Source organism: Podarcis filfolensis, assembly GCF_964270895.1.
Source record: "Podarcis filfolensis genome assembly, chromosome: 2".
NCBI classification, from domain to species: domain Eukaryota; kingdom Metazoa; phylum Chordata; class Lepidosauria; order Squamata; family Lacertidae; genus Podarcis; species Podarcis filfolensis.
This window is the reverse complement of record NC_139605.1, coordinates 36,150,573-36,168,650: the sequence shown is the minus strand read 5'-3', so window position 1 is coordinate 36,168,650 and position 18,078 is coordinate 36,150,573. Positions and strand designations below refer to the sequence as shown.

The following is an 18,078-nucleotide window of genomic DNA, read 5'->3' as shown; positions in this document are numbered from 1 at the left end:
CCAGCATGTAGATATCAGTCATGAACCTGGTACCCAGAGTTCGCCATGTGGTCACAATCGTTTGAAATATTGCAGGCTTGGGCCTTAGACTCAAGGGTCACTTGAGCTAGTCATAAATATGGATGAATAGATGATAGACTTCCACTGATAATCTTTGCTTAAGAAATTACTAAATATAGTTTCCTGGAAATAAACTACTAACCTCATTTTATGTGACCCAAGTGAGCAGCAGAACAAAAAGCAGATAGCTCTGGTAAAAACTTTATTACACAGAGGTAAAATTATAACATCAGAATTCAAATGCTACAGCAACAGTGAGAAACACCAAAGTAACCCCCATAGATAGGAAAAAAATGGCAACTTGGGAGGGCAAAAGTGTTCTAACGACAAAGAGCTACCTTTTTACAGTAATTGGAACAGTGCTGGTGCTTTATTTCTCATGAAAGAACTTCATTCATAGCCTTTTACAGCTGCATGCAGCTCATCTCTTATCTCACAAGCATTAATTCCTCTCCCCCTCCTAAACCTTTAGCTCAAAATCTGAATTAAAAATTTCAAGCATGTATAATATATGTTTCATCCCCCTAAATGCTTTCTAGACTGAAGAAGAGTGCATTCAACATATATTTTAGAGTAGTATTTTAGCTATTCTTTTCAAGCTCACAGGAAAAGGCTCCCAAATTTGACAAATCAGTTTCAGTACACATATAAACAATGGACACAACTCACTAGCAACATCTCTTGAACACAGCTGTAATAAACCTTGGTCATTGGATGGTGCATAAGCATTATTATAGGTTACTGTTAGGGAACTTTTGAGTATATTATTTGTTAAGAGATGACATAACTAGCTATATTATCAGGCTAAATTCAACCACAGTAAATATTCTCATCTAAATCTATCCTGTGTCTAAAACCAACAGTAGTAGGACACGAGGAAGGCTATTACAGCATTTTTCAAGTCTTATTCCAAATCAAAACCATGACTACAGAAATATGCTGAGGCTGACAGTACACATTCTCAGCAATATACATGGCAGATCAAAGTAAACAAGTGAATTGAGGCATAAATTGAGGTAGCAGGTGAGAAAACAGGCAGCACTATTGAGCTCTGAAGTTGTTGAACAAATGGATTCTGGGATACAGCTTATCATATAATGAACAGAAGCAACAAACTAGTTGTCTATTTTTGGCAACTAAACAAAACAACGTGGAGGCGCTTCTCCAACGGCAAAATATTTCCTGTAGTAGGAAACAGGATAACTTGCTCTATGAATACGAAAAATACATTTGCACCCAAACTGAAACAGTAACTCAGGTTCACAGGCACATTGAAGAGTTACTAGTTTCATTAATAAATTGGCTATACTTTTCTATTTAAGCCCTGAAAACTCCTTCAAGAGTTTCTAGTTAGGTATGACACAACTGATCCTCGGACCAGCAAGCTTGCTCACTTGCTCCTATTTTTTTACTCCATTCAACATCATAAGGATGGGTTGACTCAGAATCACAGGGAAACAATAAACAAGTAGCCCTCTGAAAGAGTGCATGTGTGGTCAGTAAATTGAGCAAGATGTTACCAGTATGATCTTGTCTCTTTAATTTTTTTCTGCAGAGCGTTTCAAAAGGTACACAGCAGCATGGAGTCCCCCAACATTCACCCAGATGGTGTGAGACTTTCGCCATAGGTGTCCCATTTTTGACAAGGCCTGAAATGTAAACGAGTGGCAAGTTTCTCTTGACAAGCAGATATGAAAGTTAGATATTTTTCCATTTTCACTTGCTATTGAAAAGGTGCCTATATGTCACTTACTTCAGCCTCTATCTGGAACTCTCTCTTTTTTTTTAAGTCAGTCACATAGTGTACCAGAAAAATCAGTTTCTCCCTCTGTCCACCTCCCTTCTTGGCTTTTTTTTTTTTTTTTTTTAGGGTGAGGGAGCCCTTTATCCTTAGTTTAAAAGCACAATTTGGGATCTAGAATAATATATATTACACAATTGAACAATGAAAACTGATAATGCTGTAAGAGAGTTAGTCTTTTCTAAATGGCAGCAAATTGCTCTATACCGAAACAAGAATATTTGACTTTCAGTTCTGGCAGCATTTATCCTAGATAACAGCAATACCATTGTCCTGACTTCAGCAGTGAAAAGCAAACGGCACTGTTAACAAATGCCTGGGGGTTAGCTAGCCACTACCTACCTTGGCAAAGCATTTCCTATCTTGAGTCAGCAGCACAGCTCTGCCAGTCCTTGGTCTGCAGATCCGGCCCATCTCCATAAGGCAGGATGGGTAGAGATCCCAGTTCTTTTTCTTAGACCCTATCCTAGAGTGAAATTGAGAAGCAACAGAAAGGAAACTTAGAAGTACAAACAGTCTATTGTCCAGTATTTCTTGCCCATAGTAGTGAGTTTATCCATATATTTAATCAACGGCAACTCCTTTCAAATTAATGAGGTGGAGTGGGGAGAGAATCCAAGCCTTTCATACTGCCTTGCTTTTAATAACTTATTGAATGAACATTGCATAGATGGTTGCATGAATACAAGTGAAGAATAAGGTCTCCAGTTTGGAATCTGGTTGGTTATGTAGAACCCTGATCATCTCAGATTTAACTAAACTTCAAAAAAGATTTGTAGACGGTAGAATAATCTGTTTGCTCCTACCCTCTATCTCCCTTATAAGCAATTTTTAAGCATCTTAAAGCAAGGGATTTCCTGAACAAATACTGAATATTTGCAGGGAATGTTCCTCCCATCTTAAGGTGCAAATGGGAAATTGATTATGGAGATATTTTAACATTAAATACCATCCTGGAAAATCAGCCATGTATGATGAAGAAATGGGCCCAACAATGTCTTGGAAATCCGCACACATTTCTAAAGAAGATTATGAACCTATCTAAGACAATTTCACTGCAGAATGTATTATTAATAAAATAATTAAATATTACAATGAATTTCTAAATCCAGAAATAGGAATGCAGTACTTAAATGATTTAAAGCAATGGCAAAATACCAGTTTAAAAAGTACACTAGCAGCCAAAATTGTGGAAACCTTTTGGGAAAGTGTATTTCCGAGGTCTGATGGCGCACAACACCACTTTTTTTTGGAGTAATACCATAAAATTATTTATCAATGGAAAGTTATTTAATGAAGAATGTAATGCAATAAATTTTATGAAAGATTATTCATTACAAGAGATACCTGATTGGCTCTCTAAACACTCCTTTTTTGTTATTTGGCTATAATTTTTTATAGAATAAAGATAATTGAACAAACCAAACCTTGTTGCATTACATTCTTCATTAAATTATCTTTCCATTGATATATAATTTTATGGTATTACTGAATTAAAAAGTGGTGTTATGAGTCATCAAACCTCAGAAATACACTTTCTCCAAAAGGTTTCCACAATTTTGGCCACTAGTGTATAAAGAAGATGTTACAGGGTCAGGTCATTTTGACCACTGAGGGGGTTACAGGAGTTATGGAAGGAAAGAGAGTCATATTGTTCCAATACTTTCAAATTAGAGGTGCAACCTCTTCCGCGGTACATAAATATGGGGAAACCAGGAAGAGAACAAATGGATTTTTTTATGACCTTTGGTTTAGATTGGAATGAGGTTACATACATGAGAAAATGGCAACAAGACTCAGGTCAAAGAATAACTAGGAAACAATGGAATTGCAGTTCAGCAGATCCAAATAATTATTTTAAGACCATTTATCAGTGCTATTTAAAGGTAAAGGTAAAGGGACCCCTGACCATTAGGTCCAGTCGTGGCCGACTCCGGGGTTGCGGCGCTCATCTCGCTTTACTGGCCGAGGGAGCCGGCGTACAGCTTCCGGGTCATGCGGCCAGCAGAACTAAGCCGCTTCTGGCGAACCAGAGCAGAGCACAGAAACGCCGTTTACCTTCCCGCTGGAGCAGTACCTATTTATCTACTTGCACTTTGACGTGCTTTTGAACTGCTAGGTTGGCAGGAGCTGGGACCGAGCAACGGGAGCTCACCCCATCGCGGGGATTCGAACCGCCGACCTTCCGATCGGCAAGTCCTAGGCTCTGTGGTTTAACCCACAGCACCACCCGCATCACATCAGTGCTATTTAACACCCCACAAAAGAAACTTTATATATAAGTGGGTATCAGATAAACACTGGTGATGCGGATCGAGCAAAGCAAGGTATATATACACATTGGTACCTCGGTTTTCTAACATAATCTGTTCCAGAAGACAGTTTGAGTTCTGAAACGTTCGAAAACCGAAAACTCAATAGCCGACAGCAAGGCCTCCGAGGCGTATTCGGAAACCGATGTATTTACTTCCGGATTTACGGCGAAAACTGAAATGTTTGTCAACGGAGATGTTAGAAAACCAAGGTACTACTGTACGCACCTTTTGAAACTGCTCTCAAATACAAACTTTTTTGAAATTTGTACAGGCTACATTTCTGGTATGTTGGGATATCACATACCTTTAGAAGTTAAAATATGTCACTTGGGTATCTGCATGATGTTGTCCAGGAAAATGGCTGAGAAATATTATTCAACCTTGTAACTGCTGTGAATGTTATAGCCAAAATCTGGAAAAAATGTTTATCTCCTACTTTATGTGCATGGTTTGAAAAAAAATCTGGTCTATAGTAACAATGATTACATTAACTTATTATAAAAGAATACATATGAACCAGCCTAATCTGTTCATAGAAAAATTGTGGGTTTTCTTCGTAATATTTTGGAATAATAAGCTTAATGATAATGTTCAACGTTATGCTGCTTTCAGCCTGTTGCAATATTATGACTGTTTGTCCAAATATTTATGTATTTACTTTATTGGAGCTAATAAAAAATTTTAAAAAGAAAGAAAAAGGAATAAAGATCAAGACCCAAAGATATGCTGACCATCAGCTGAGCAGAGATGGAGACCTATAGAAATGCGATCGTTTTCAACTTGGTAACTCTACAATGCAGTTCTCTACACTCAAATCCAGCAATTCCTTCCTAGTTTGGAAGCTTCATTGTACCTGTAAGGCTCTGGATCAGAAGCACAGCTGTAAAACACCCATCATTTACCTCTTTCCAAATGGCATATCTGTTACAATGACATCCACAGAGCCAGTCCTCAGAGGTAGAGAACAGATATCCCACTGAATACTATCTATAGGTTTGCCTGCAGGTGTGCTGTTAAGAACAAAAAAACTAGATAAGTTAAGGAGTTACTACTTGGAAGAAATTTTTCATACCATACCAACAAGCTCAAGTTAATGAACTGGGAAACATTTTTAAAAAATATCTAAGTTATAAAAAAGTTACTCAAACAAACGGCAAAACAAATATATGGCATAAACCACCACTGGGTACTTAATTCCCACCTTTCTTTACTTTGAATTTGCTTCAGTAAAGAGGCGATATTATTTGCTGTTCTCTTCACAGCCTGCGGATTGTTATCCCCAGCCATATGGTAGCAGTTAGGCCATTCAGTAGCCCCCTATCAATGAGAAAGAAACAGCAAACTTAACAGCAATGCAAGAACCCAACTGAAATCTAATTCTAGGAGATAACATCTGTGAATGCATTATATGGCACAAATTATCAGAAGGGGAACTGATCCTTAGTCCACCACCCCAAGTAAGGGGGCGGGGATTTCTCTGCTGTAGTGCCAAGGAAATCCCAAGGGTCAAATAAACAGAAAGCAGATGAGAAATCCGCCCACCTAAAATGACTTTAGATTGGAACTTTATGTCTCTGCATGGCAGCTAAGAAATTATTCCCTTTGTGGGAGGGACGATTGTTAGACAAAAGCCCAAGCTAACCAAGATGAGGTTTCCAAACTGTGATCCCAGCTCAGAGGACAGCAATTTGTTCTTTTACCTTGCTTAGATTCTGGAAAGACCTTTAAGCCAGAGAGTCACAACAAGTAGAGAGAAAATTCTGTATCGGACAGCTGTTGAAAATACCTCCCACATTGAGCTGTGGGATCTTATACAGGACCAGCAGTGAAGTAATATTGGCCTATCTCCTAGGGGTGCTACAGAGATTTCCAAGACATTAAAGATGACCAAGCACCTTTACTTAATCATAGTTGTGGAAGTAGAAATGGTTTATATATCATGCTATCCTGAGGATGCGCAACTTATCTGGTCATAACATTTACACAACACAGCATCAGGAATCAAAGTCTACAATCCTAATCAAGCAAGCGAGTAAATCCCTTTCAACCCAGTCTGATTTCCATGTAGAGATGTTTAAGACTGCTTTGTCACCCTTATGTTCCAGTACACCAAATCCTATACAATGTGTTGCAATAATACATTAACATGCCAGGACATTTCTGGGACTTCAAGGGATTAGGCTGTTTCGTAGCTTTCTATCAAATCTGAAGATATTGCTACTAAATAACAACAACAACAACAACAACAATAATTTTATTATCTGCACCCTGGCCACCAGACTGCTTTGCCCCAGATTGTCAGTAGACATGGTGCAATCCTATGTATGTCTAAGAAGAACCTAGTACCACTGGATTTAATGGTACTTACTTCCTGATAAGTGGGTATAGGGTTGCAACCCAACACCTGGGTAAGGTATTTTATGCTTTACTTTAAAACTGAAAAGATAAAAAGCTACAGTACCTCTATTGGTATAGCACCTGTACCACACATTGGATCAATTATTATGTCCGCTGGCTGAAGATCACAAAGCCTAAACAAAATTAGGACCAAAGTTTGTATAATAAAGACAAAGGCAAAATATAAAAATATTATAACAAACATAAAAAATGAAAACAATGCTGTTTCTTTGAAAAATACATCCAACTTCCTCTTTTGAATTTCTGGGCCGAAATCAAGGGCAAAGTGTAAAATAGTGAATCACACAAAAGACACTGCCAAATACATGTCTGATCTTAAAAATACCAAGCATACTGTAACTAATAATTTATAAATGTGGTCCCTAGAGGCTGTAGGACATAATAGAAAAAAATTAATACACTTAAACATTATTTTTTTTATATAAAAAGGGAAACAGGAGTATTTCATTTGAGGAGGATTACTTATGTAAGGTACATTGAGATTGTCCTCTGCTTAATGTTTAAAAGTAGCAGAATATGCAGAACATGCAGTTACACAACAAGTTTGAACAGAGAACATATGTTTTAAGAGATCTTGCAACTGTTCCAGTTTCCTTACCTGAGCATACCATAAGCTAGAGTAGATCGAAGAGTTGTGGGTCCAAAATGGGTAATATTTCTTCTATGAAGACTCTCTTCTGTTAAGGCAATCCCCACTACCACTTCATTATTGTGGATGTTGAGGAGAACCTAGAGTAAAAGTCCCTTACATTTAACACAGACATTCCCCCTTTCACTGTAGGTAAACAATGATATATACACAAAAAACAGAACAGACTACCTGACTGAAGTGCTAATGTAGGATTTTCCAAAATTCTATCCTTTAAAGGGCTATCTTCCATAGTCCTCCTATACTTGGGAGATGAACAATCTGACCCACATAATCTGTTTAGTCTCCCAGGATCTAGTTCATCCTTCACTACCTGTCCCTTCCAACAGTTATGACAGGATAGCTGAAATAGGCAAACAGCTGAAACATCCCAGGCTAGGAATTCTATGAATTAGAAATCCTAAGGTCAGGGGAGCCAACTTTGGCCCCCACAATAAAATATTTGAGGGGGCTGGGCCCCCACGAAGTTGATAGGCATTGCCATTCAAATGGTGTGTGTGCACTGTGTCACGAGATTGATTATGTGGGGCAGGGCTTCCCTGGGCCCCCACAATATTCTATTCAAGTTGGCACCCCTGCCTGAGGTAATGCAAAGAAAGCAATGACCATCCACTGGTGTATTTTTGTTATGTGAAGTGGAGTCTGAGGTGGGGGGCAAACTAGGAAAACATATGCCAACCACTAAAATATACAGCAATCCAACCAATTCTTAGAACATTTATCCTCCCCACCCCACTTTCGCAGATTACAAGGAAGTGAGATAGAAAACACTATATCCAACCTCCACTATGTTTCCTTGTAACACAGAATGAGGTATCTTGCAGTTGGGCAAACTTGAGACCATTAGTCAGCACTTGATTGTCAGTCATTCTAACCCTAAATCTCTCGAACTGGGAAAGCTATGTTATATCTAACGTAAAAGATGTAATTTTAGACTAGCCAGTATATGTGACCAGTGGTCCCAGTATGAAATCTCAATATAAATTAATACTAACATAGCCATCTCCATTTTCGTTTGAGCTGGTTCAGACATCAAGACAAAGAAAAACTATGGTTTTCCATGATGGGAACAGAACACAGCAAGCCTTGGGCTTCAATGCTCCCCTACTCTCCTTTCCTCCTTTGGCACAGCTGCAAGATCAGATGTTTTCACTTCTGTTTTTTTTGAACTGTAGCTGGTCTTTTAGTCCAAACACAACAGGCTCTGACTAATCTTAATTATAATGATTTTGAAGCTAGCTTGTTCCAAATAAGCCATTGTTAAGATAACGCCCCTTTAGGGTTAGGGCATAATGTTAAAATTGCAGTTAATAGCACACATAAGCAAAAAAGCTTTGATCACATGAACTTCATTGTAATGTCAGAAGCAGACTACTGCATATTGCTAAAACATGTAAATTCTGTCATATTTTAACCCACCCCTACTATTAATGCAGTAATAGTAATAATATTTTAATGGGGGGGGGGAGAAAAGTATGCTGCACCTCCACATCAAAATTTGTCATGTCTGCTTTCCACTGAAAGAAATCTTGCACAGCTCCTCCAAAATCTCTCGCCGCCTCATTTGATTTGAAGCTGTGGTTATCACCAGCTCTGTTGCATGTTACCCGGAACTTCAGCGTCTCAGCTTTCATTTCACACTTCTTGCAGTCACCTGATCCATTTTTGCTTTCGCCATTGGATGTCAATTCTTCTTTAGAATCAGACAGTTCATCATCACCTGGTTGCACAATTTCATCTGTATTTTCTGGGTCTTGGATATCAGTATCCTCAAAAACATTTTGCACAGGTTCGTTAATTTTTTTATCAACAGCTTGCTCTCTGCTCCCATCATCCTCTTGTTTCTCTTTCTTTGCATTGGTTTGATTGCCCTTTTTCCGCCTTGTTTTTCTTTTCTTAAGGCTTGTATTTAACCTCCACACATCCAAAGGGTCCGTCCATGGAAGTTTCTTAACCAAGTCCTCTAAATCCTTTAGTGCTTCTTCCTAAAACATATCAGGAGAAAGTATCTATAAAAGTCATTTAATACAACCAATTATTTTCTGTTTGCTAAATTTCAGAAGAGTAGCTGAGTTTATCTGGAGCAGCTGCTGCCCTGCTGCAGCTATGGCACATTAGAGATTGGGCCTACCATGGTGGAAGTTTAGGTACGTGAAATGGTTCGTGTATGTCATTAAGCTTTCAACCCTATTCACCAACAGCCACACCTTCATATTGCATAGACAACTACTGAAATTATCCTGTATTTAAAAAGCACTCTCTCATGTGGCACAGATGGGGTGTGTTCAGAAGGAAAATAATGTTCTGCAGTTCTTTAGAATACTTTCATAGGACATCAATATCATCAGATGTGTCAAAGAGGCAGCAAAAGTGGTGGGTACATATACACAATAAGAAAAACAACGACAAACAATTTTTTGCTGCAAGAGACTAACTAGGCTACCTCTTTACATACTGATACATACAGGGCGGGGGGGGGGGGGGGAGAGAGAGGGAGAGAGGGAGAGAGGGAGAGAGGGAGAGAGAGAGAGAGAGAGAGAAACAACCTACCTTAGTTTCCTTGAATTGATAATCTTTGAATTCTTGAACAACAACAAATAAGTTGTCCACGGACCTTAACTGGTGAACCTAAATGAAATTAGAGACAATCTTTTTTAATGCTGTATTCTCCTTTTCTGATATTTGTCACCTGTACTTAAGTTCTGTAGTAGACCAACCATTTGTAGTGGCTGTCTTTATCTTAAAAAATGTAAAACAAAACATGTGTTGTCTGAGGGCATTTCATGTCTTGAGGACATTTTGTGTTATATCACTGTAAACTTTAAATACAATTTTTTGTTTCATTTTTGTGGCTTCTATTTGCAGAAATGCATAAATAATGCGCATGCACCTCTCTTTGGAATTGTGATATGGTATTAAATGCTTCAGTCCTGTATCTACTTACTTGGGAGTAGGCCTCATAGGACAGAATGTAATGTCTAAGGATTGGCATAAAAGTACCATTATTTCAAAATAAAATACAGACAACTCCCCTTTTTCCCTGGGGTTGCATTCTGGGTCATTGTACGTGTCAGTGATCACACAGAAACATGCTGCATCCCCTCCTCATTCCAGGAAAACGAAACATACAGTGGCGGTTGCACTGGTATTTGGCTGTTTCTGCTCCCCTCAGTTTTATTTTTTCCCCAACTAATTTTTACTGGTTTTTATGTAACTACAAGGAAAGTTTCCTTGCTCCACAAAGGCATTTTTTTAAAAAAGTTTGCACTTCTACAGTTTACTACAATGAAGGAAATGTATATATCAGTAACTGCAAGGAGTACAACACCCTCAATCAATCAGTTAACAGGATATATTATTCAAATAATAAAATCTGCAAACCTTTGGAAGACTGGTTACGGGAATTTCAAAATAGATTTTCCCTCGGTCCTTGCTTATTGTAGACTTTGATGCTAGCTTCTCTTGTACTTCATCTGCTGCAGTTAGCTCAAAGCCAGTTGGCACAGTAGCTCCAATAGTGACCACAATATCCTTAGGGGTTGCATCAGGATTGGCTTCTCTGTGCTCATCTAATGGCTTGCATGAATCACCAATATTCACTTCAGATAACACAGCAGCAGCATCTTCAACTCCAGACATTCTGGTAGCATATATGGCCTGCACAGAGGCTTATGTTTTAGAAGAACTTCTGTAAAGGACAATAAGTCTTTAAGGAAATGTAATTCAAGCAATTCACTTGTTAAGATATTTGAAACAGTAAACAGTACAGATCCCAAAGCCATTACTTCTTCCCTACTTATAGGCATATTACAATTTAGAAGGGTTTTTTGTAACAAACAGCACATCTTTTTATGTAGAGCCATCTGATCCCACTGAATTCGGTGGACTTCCAAATTAGCATTCACAGGATTACTGCTACTTCAAACAAGTAGATACTTGTCATAATCTCAAGATAATTTATTTCAAAAATATTTATAGACCACTATTTCATTAAAAGGATTAAAGCAGTTTACAACAAAAATACACAAAACCATCCAGTAAAAACATACAGGCAACCCCCCCATTTATATGGGGGTTACGTTCTGAGGTATACCATTAAAAAAGCCTCCACCCCTGCCCTATTTTTTGACATTTTCAGGTCACTTCTGGGTTTGGGCTGATGCTTGTTAGTGCTGTCACACACATATTGAATGTTCATAAATGGGAAGTTGCCTGTATTAAAAAGTTAGTAACAGGTATAAATCAACCATTGTATAAAAGTGTATTCTAAATTTCTTGCATAGGCCTGGCAGAATAAAAATGTTTTCAGCAGGCATTCAAAAGTTAAAACAGCAAGCATCTGCTGAATGTCTATTGGCAGAGCATTCCACAATACTGGGACAATGACATGACAGGTTCTATTTCATGAGTCTCAAGTGAGACTCGCCAACTCGAGGAATGAGCAACAATGCTCCTGCAGATTATCTCAGTGATCGAGCTAGGATAGAAGGGTTCAGGCGATTCCTGAAGTATCCTAGACCTAAGTAGTTCAGGGCTTTGCAAATTAATACAAGGATAAGGCTCCTCTGACAATAGCACTCTATAAACACAGGATTGTGTTTCACTTCTATTTTAATTATTCCCACCTATCTGCTTATTCAGATACTTGTACTAAAAAATAAACCTCTGTGAAACCTGAAAAATAGATAGCCAAATAAAAGGTATATTGGATACTAGCAATCTTTATTTGGCAACAGCTTTCTATTTCATATTGCTTCATGCCAAATTACAGCCAAACTCAGCACTCCTAGGTACAGTTACTTAAGAGGAGGTAGCATTCAACATGGCGGAAATATACACTTGAGTTACACACCCAAATAAATGGAATTAATATGCACAAGTAATTGAATTGGGGCCCTACTGGGAGGAACCTAGGCTGGCGAAGGCCCTACTGAATCCTAAGCCAGTCAAGTCCCAAAAAGGGACCCAGTTCAGGTCCACTGCTGTTCCAGTGTGGAGCAGGCACAACTAAAAACACAACCAAATACATCAAAGGTTTTCCCATAGACTTACAAGGTCTTGCACAGCTTGGTGCTAGCTAGATTATCTTTGAACTCCTTCCTTCCATACTGCCCAGCTCACTCACAAAAGTTATCACCAGAAGCTCTTCTAGCTGTAATACGTCCAGTGGAAGTACACCATATGGTGACTGAAAGGAGAAATTTCTCTGTGGTTCACTCCACACTGTGTAACTACCGACTTTTAGAGATGTGCCAGGCATCTATGGTGCAGGTGTTGTACCAGCTTTTAAAAACTTCATGCCAGCATCCCTTGGCAACGATCCCTAGTACCAGTACTATTGAACTTTGGCAATCTGTTTATAAATGTTATTGCGCTGGCTTTATTTTGCAAACCACCTTGTTGTTTTTATAACATAAGAAAGTCTATAAATGGTTTAAATAAAAAAAAACCTGCTGCCACATTCTATTCTGGCTGGGAGGAACTTTAGAACTTTGTGAGTCCCACTAGACATAGTGGAACTTCTTCTATTCATGTGTGCACATAAAATGTTTAAAAATATGTTTAAGCCTTTCACTAATATTAATGGGACTTAAAAGCAGTTACAGCTACTAGTCACAGTATAACAGCAAAAATAAGTAACACAATGAATTACTATCATTACATATTTATTTATACCCCACTGTTTTCCCTGATGGGACTCAAGGCTACTTACAGATACTGTAAAAACAATCACTAAAAACATTTATAAAACATTAAAAAACAATCAAACATTAATAAAATTAATACTATATACAGTACATGAACCACTGAATCTTGCAGAAGAATATACCTTAAAAAAAATTGATCCACGTAAAGCTAAGCACTGATTTCCTCATAATGAAGTTAAGCATATTGTTAAGTCTCTTCCTATTTGAATAAATGGGTTTACAATGCTTAAATCTGGATGAATCGTGGCATATAAAACACCCTGGCCCGAGGTAATGCCTAAGTACGTTTAATTTGAAATGAGACACACGGAGAATTCCTTTCAAACCTTTTTGTGTGTGTGTGAGATAGAAACGATGCTACCTTATTTTTTAAAACTCAAATATCCACAACTTCCCAAGAGTGACACCCACAAACCCGGAAAAGTTAACTACTGAAATAGTACCGAAGTTCGAAAGGAATAGCAATGAGGAAAAGTTTCTCGTGTCTTCCAAGGAAGGAGGGGGCAGGGAGGGAAGCGCCTTTCCTTCCGAGCCCGTTTCGCGTCGCCCTGGCGGTCCAGGCGCCGCGGAAAGGGAGAACGGGGGCCGCTCGAAAGGTAAGACACACACTGACACAGACCGTATTTCAAGTTCTTCTCTCAGGTAAGGCAACTGCCGGGCCCGTTTCCCTCAGCCGCAACGGCAGCAGCATCCGATCCGGCCTGCGCACGAGGAGCACCGGGAATTTCTTCCGGGGAAAAGAAAAGGAGCGCGCTCGCTCGCAAGCACTTCCTGCGGAGCGAACTGAGTCGGAGGCGCTCACGGCGAGGCGCCCGCTCTGCTCTCGCGCTCCGCTCACGGCGCCGCCGCCGCCGCCACTCTGCCGCCTGTAGGAGAGCTCGCGCTCAACGGCTGCATCGGCCCGCGTTGCTATGGAAACCGACCTCGCGCGAGACCAAGGCATTGGCTCAACTGCCTTTGTTTTTATAGGGGTGCTCGTTTGTTTCCGTATGAGTGCCAGATTTACGTAGAAGCTAAACAAGCTGTACTGTATAGCTTAGGGCCCCACTCTCTTGGAGACCCCCCCAAATTTAAAGAAAACAAACCCTGGATGTACATTTCCAAAATATAAGATAAAAAACAAATAAAATAAAACCAACATACAGCAACAGTGTCTTGTGTTGTGTAGGCTCCTATGATGCAAGTAATGGGTCCCGTCTGCTAGCCTGCTCCCTAAAATAACACTGGTTTGCTCATTTCTATATATATAGTGTGCTTACATTCTGCATGGACTGGTTGCATTTCAGTTCATCAATTACTTTGATAAAATACAGATTTTGTGATGTGCAAATAGCTTTAGATACCTATTAGGTCCATAAATTGCCATTTAGCATATAGTCAAAACAAAAAACAGCGACAATTTGTTGTTGACAAAGGACAGCTGGACATATAAAGGGCCCTATTACCTTCAGTAGCTTAGGGCCTCATCAAACCTAAATCCGGCCCTGCGTATGACCCTATAACAATAAGCCGAGGTCCCGCTGGAGCCCCCGCATCACCTTGTTTGCCCTCTGCGGGCAACAACAGCACAATCGCATTTGCATTTACTGTGGGGAGCAAGCCCCATTGCACTGAGCAAGGTCTGCTCCCAATCAAACATTATATTTGCACAACTTTTGTCACCAGGTTCTGTTGTTGCAGCAGTGTGGATCTGTCCCCCGACCTATGTTCGTTGCTTTGTGACAGGGTCTGCAACAGGGATGGAGAATGCTTGGACCTCCAGGTGTTATTATTATTTATTAAATTTCTAAGTCAGCCTTCATCCCAAGATCACTTTGGGTTATATAGAAAGACAAAACTGTGTAACATAGTAACAAACAAAATAATCCCTTCCCCCTCAGGTTGTAAGGCCATAGGTTGCCTAATTAGCCAAAGGTCTGGGAGAAGAGGGATGTTTTTGCTGAGCGTCTAAAGATATGTAATGAAGGTGCCAGGTGAGCGTCCCTGGGGAGAGCATTCCACAGGTGGGGAACCACCCTGGAAAAGGCCCATTCTCTTGTGGCCGCCCTCCGGACCTCATCTGGAGGAGGCACACAAAGAAGGGCCTCAGATGATGATCGCTTGGTCTAGGTCACTTAATATGAGGAGTTGCGGTTCCTGAGGTATTACAGATGTTGTTGCACCACAACACACATCATGCCAGACTGGATGGGGACTAGCAACGTGCCCCATCCCTCTCAGAATGCGCCTGGTGGGTTTGCCTGTGTGTTCTGATGATGATGAAACTGAACTGAAATCATACTGAAAGTTGTCTTCTTCTCTGTCCAAACTTCTGACTAAGTTCACCTACATAAATTTGTTTAAGTTGTTTAAGTTATCTGCGTCCTGCTTTTCAAACAATGTTCAAAGTGGTTAACAGAAAAAAAAATAAAAATAAAAATACATGGGCATAGCAATGCCAAAAGGAAGCAGTGAAGTGACATATGGTCCTCCAAAGCCCTGCTGGCTTGTGCTGGCAATGGCAGGTGGGGGGCTGTGTTTCATTTTACTTCTTTTTATGTAGCAGATCTCCATTTTGAAAAATTAACAGCACTGACAATGGGGTGGGAGGGATATAACCAAGCAAGCTCCAAGCTAGTGGTTGAGCCTCTAGGAAGAATGGCTACGAATCCAAGGCTGACTCTGCCACACCTGTTTTGTGGCCTAATGCAAAGTACTCCCAATGAAAACAAAACCAGCAGTATATCTGCACTAAGGCTGACTAACTCAGGGTGGGCAGAACACATTTATCCAGCGCTCGCCGCTGCCAGGAGGGTGCGGGGCATGGACAGTGTTCTTCACCCTTTGCACTCCCCAGCCCCCACTGCTGACGGTGGGCACTCACGCACCTGATCTCTGTGGGGTGTGTGTGTGTGCCTGGTTTGCCCAATGTGTACTCAGGGCAACGGGCCCCCCAGTGCCCCCACACTATACCACTGACTAGTAGTCTTCCTGGTGTTGGATGCAAACACCCATCAGCCCCAGTTGGCATGGCCAATGGTTAGGAATGATATGAGCTGTAGTCCAGCAACATTTGAAGGGCCACAGATTCCTCCCCTCTGAACCACTCGCATGCGCATAGTTGGAGCCTCCAGCAGCCATGTTCCCCTCCAGCAAAAAGGCACCTAAGCTGCAGCCTAATGCCTTCAGCCATCAGATTTGGGGGTTAAGGTTGCTCTGTAAACTATCTTCCTATGTATGTAAAATGTAAGGCTGTCATCACGCTGCAGTTTGTGCGGCTGCCAATAGGAAGACACATCAACTTCCAGCATGACAACAGGCAGACAAGCAAGCAGGCAGCAGCTGGCCCAGGTGTGTTTATCAAAGGGGAGAAAGGGCAGCACCCCCACCTCTGACTTAAAGGTGGAAATAATACGCAGTCTCAACTTTCAGATACAGAAATCCAAACATTTTAAAGAACACTATAGTCACAGTAACAAGTAAAATGCTGCATGTAATGTAATGCTACATATATAATAGTTCACAAGTCCTGGTCTATATTTCTAAAATGTTTTATTTCTTCTAGTCCTTTTCTTCATATATTCCTTTCAGTGTTTTTTAGGGTCATGTAGCACATTTTTGTTTTAAAAAATGCACCAAAAGGTGATTGCACCAAGGTGATGCACCAAGAAAGCATTTTAATTGCAGCCACCTGTGGCTGTTTGCAATGCGGAAATGATTGGTGGGGAAAGGGATAAGCATGCATCCTGCTGGCCTTTCTCCCCTATCAATTGCACCCTCACAAAGTGGCTGTTGAAACAAGAAACGGGGAGCTGAGCTGCAGCTGCATGTGCCTGCGTGTAATATGTGGTTTGGCTTTCAGGATGCTCACTGAATGATTTAACATGTGTGTCCAGGGTCAGCATTCATCACATCTTCAGAAGTCTGGGGAAAATGGGTTGTACCAAAATGGAGGCCATTATAATCTGAGAATATGTTCCAACTGTCTGAAGACTAGTTTATCAATTGGAAATCCACCAGGAAAATAAACAGGTGTTGACTTTAGCTGAGAGTCATGCGATTTGTTAAAGGATTATTCCAAATATTGCTCCAAGTCTGAAATGCTCATTTTACTTCAGCTTGATTCCCTCAAAGCTGATATTTATTCTGTGGATGATACTGAAAGGCTCACTAGAGGGCAGTATTGCATGAATATATCAATCATAAACCTCACAACCACATCAATAGGTCTGGCTAATTAGTACCCAGGGTAAAACCAGCAGAGTGGGCTGAGATTTTAATTCTGGAGGGCTTTGAACATCTAAAACTCTTACTGAGGACAACGCTCCATGATATTTACCATCTAATAGGTCTGTTAGGTCAGTTTGGCAGTTGCAAAACAAGTGTGGCCCACTAAATAAAAATAAAAGCTGCAGTGTAGAGTGCTTCTGTTCATGACTACAGGCATCCCCTAGGATACCCCATTCCACTCTCCTCGGTTTTCCGTTTTTCTTTGCCAACTGATAACATGCCTTGGCCACTGATCATTCCTCATTGGCCTCTGGCTTTTCTTTTAAAAAAAAACACCACCAGTGTTTTATGCCTCAAATGTACCCCTCACTTCTTCTCCCCACTGTCCTCACACATCTCCTCACTCATTGCACTTTATGTTTCTTGCTTATTCCCACTTCCACCCCCATCAGCCATCTTTCCCCACCCTCTCGAAGTAACTGGCTTGGTTTGGTGGCCTGGTGAGTTCCAGATTTTATATTTGCTCATTACCACATGCTTGTGCAATCTAGCTGTTCTGTGTTTTCAAAGGATGTTACCCCCTAAGCCTGGGTTGGGGGATCCCTTTTTCACTTTTTTTAGAAGCCATTAACTCATGCTGGGGGACCAAACAGGGGCCAGTAGGCTTTTCTTAATCCATGGCCCCTGCCAAGGCTGCCCCATGTTGCATCCTCAGTCTTCAGCCAATTTACAACATAATCACACTTTCTCTCTGCCACCACCATCAGATAATAAAGTTCAGCATTTCTAGTCACACTTTAATCAAAGGTAGTCCGATAAGATTCCAAAATGGCAGCAGTTGGTTTTTGCTTTAAGCCATGCCCTATATCAGATGTACATTCTGTGCTCAGGTTTGACTATATGCTATCTTAAAAGCAA

At 40.4% G+C, this 18,078-nt stretch overlaps 1 protein-coding gene across 1 annotated transcript; it reads right to left on the bottom strand.

Moving 5' to 3' along the window:
- Positions 1-245: 245 nt before the first annotated feature.
- On the bottom strand, positions 246-14,090 carry THUMPD3 (THUMP domain 3 tRNA guanosine methyltransferase). The gene is made up of 10 exons (XM_083599903.1): positions 13,571-14,090; positions 10,625-10,931; positions 9,794-9,871; positions 8,728-9,228; positions 7,193-7,323; positions 6,638-6,707; positions 5,378-5,493; positions 5,079-5,186; positions 2,204-2,327; positions 246-1,709 (listed from the first exon to the last, which is right to left on the bottom strand). Exons 2-10 carry the CDS (start codon positions 10,880-10,882, stop codon positions 1,599-1,601), a joined length of 1,497 nt encoding a protein of 498 aa, XP_083456029.1. The 5' UTR covers positions 10,883-10,931; positions 13,571-14,090; the 3' UTR covers positions 246-1,598.
- Positions 14,091-18,078: the final 3,988 nt, after the last annotated feature.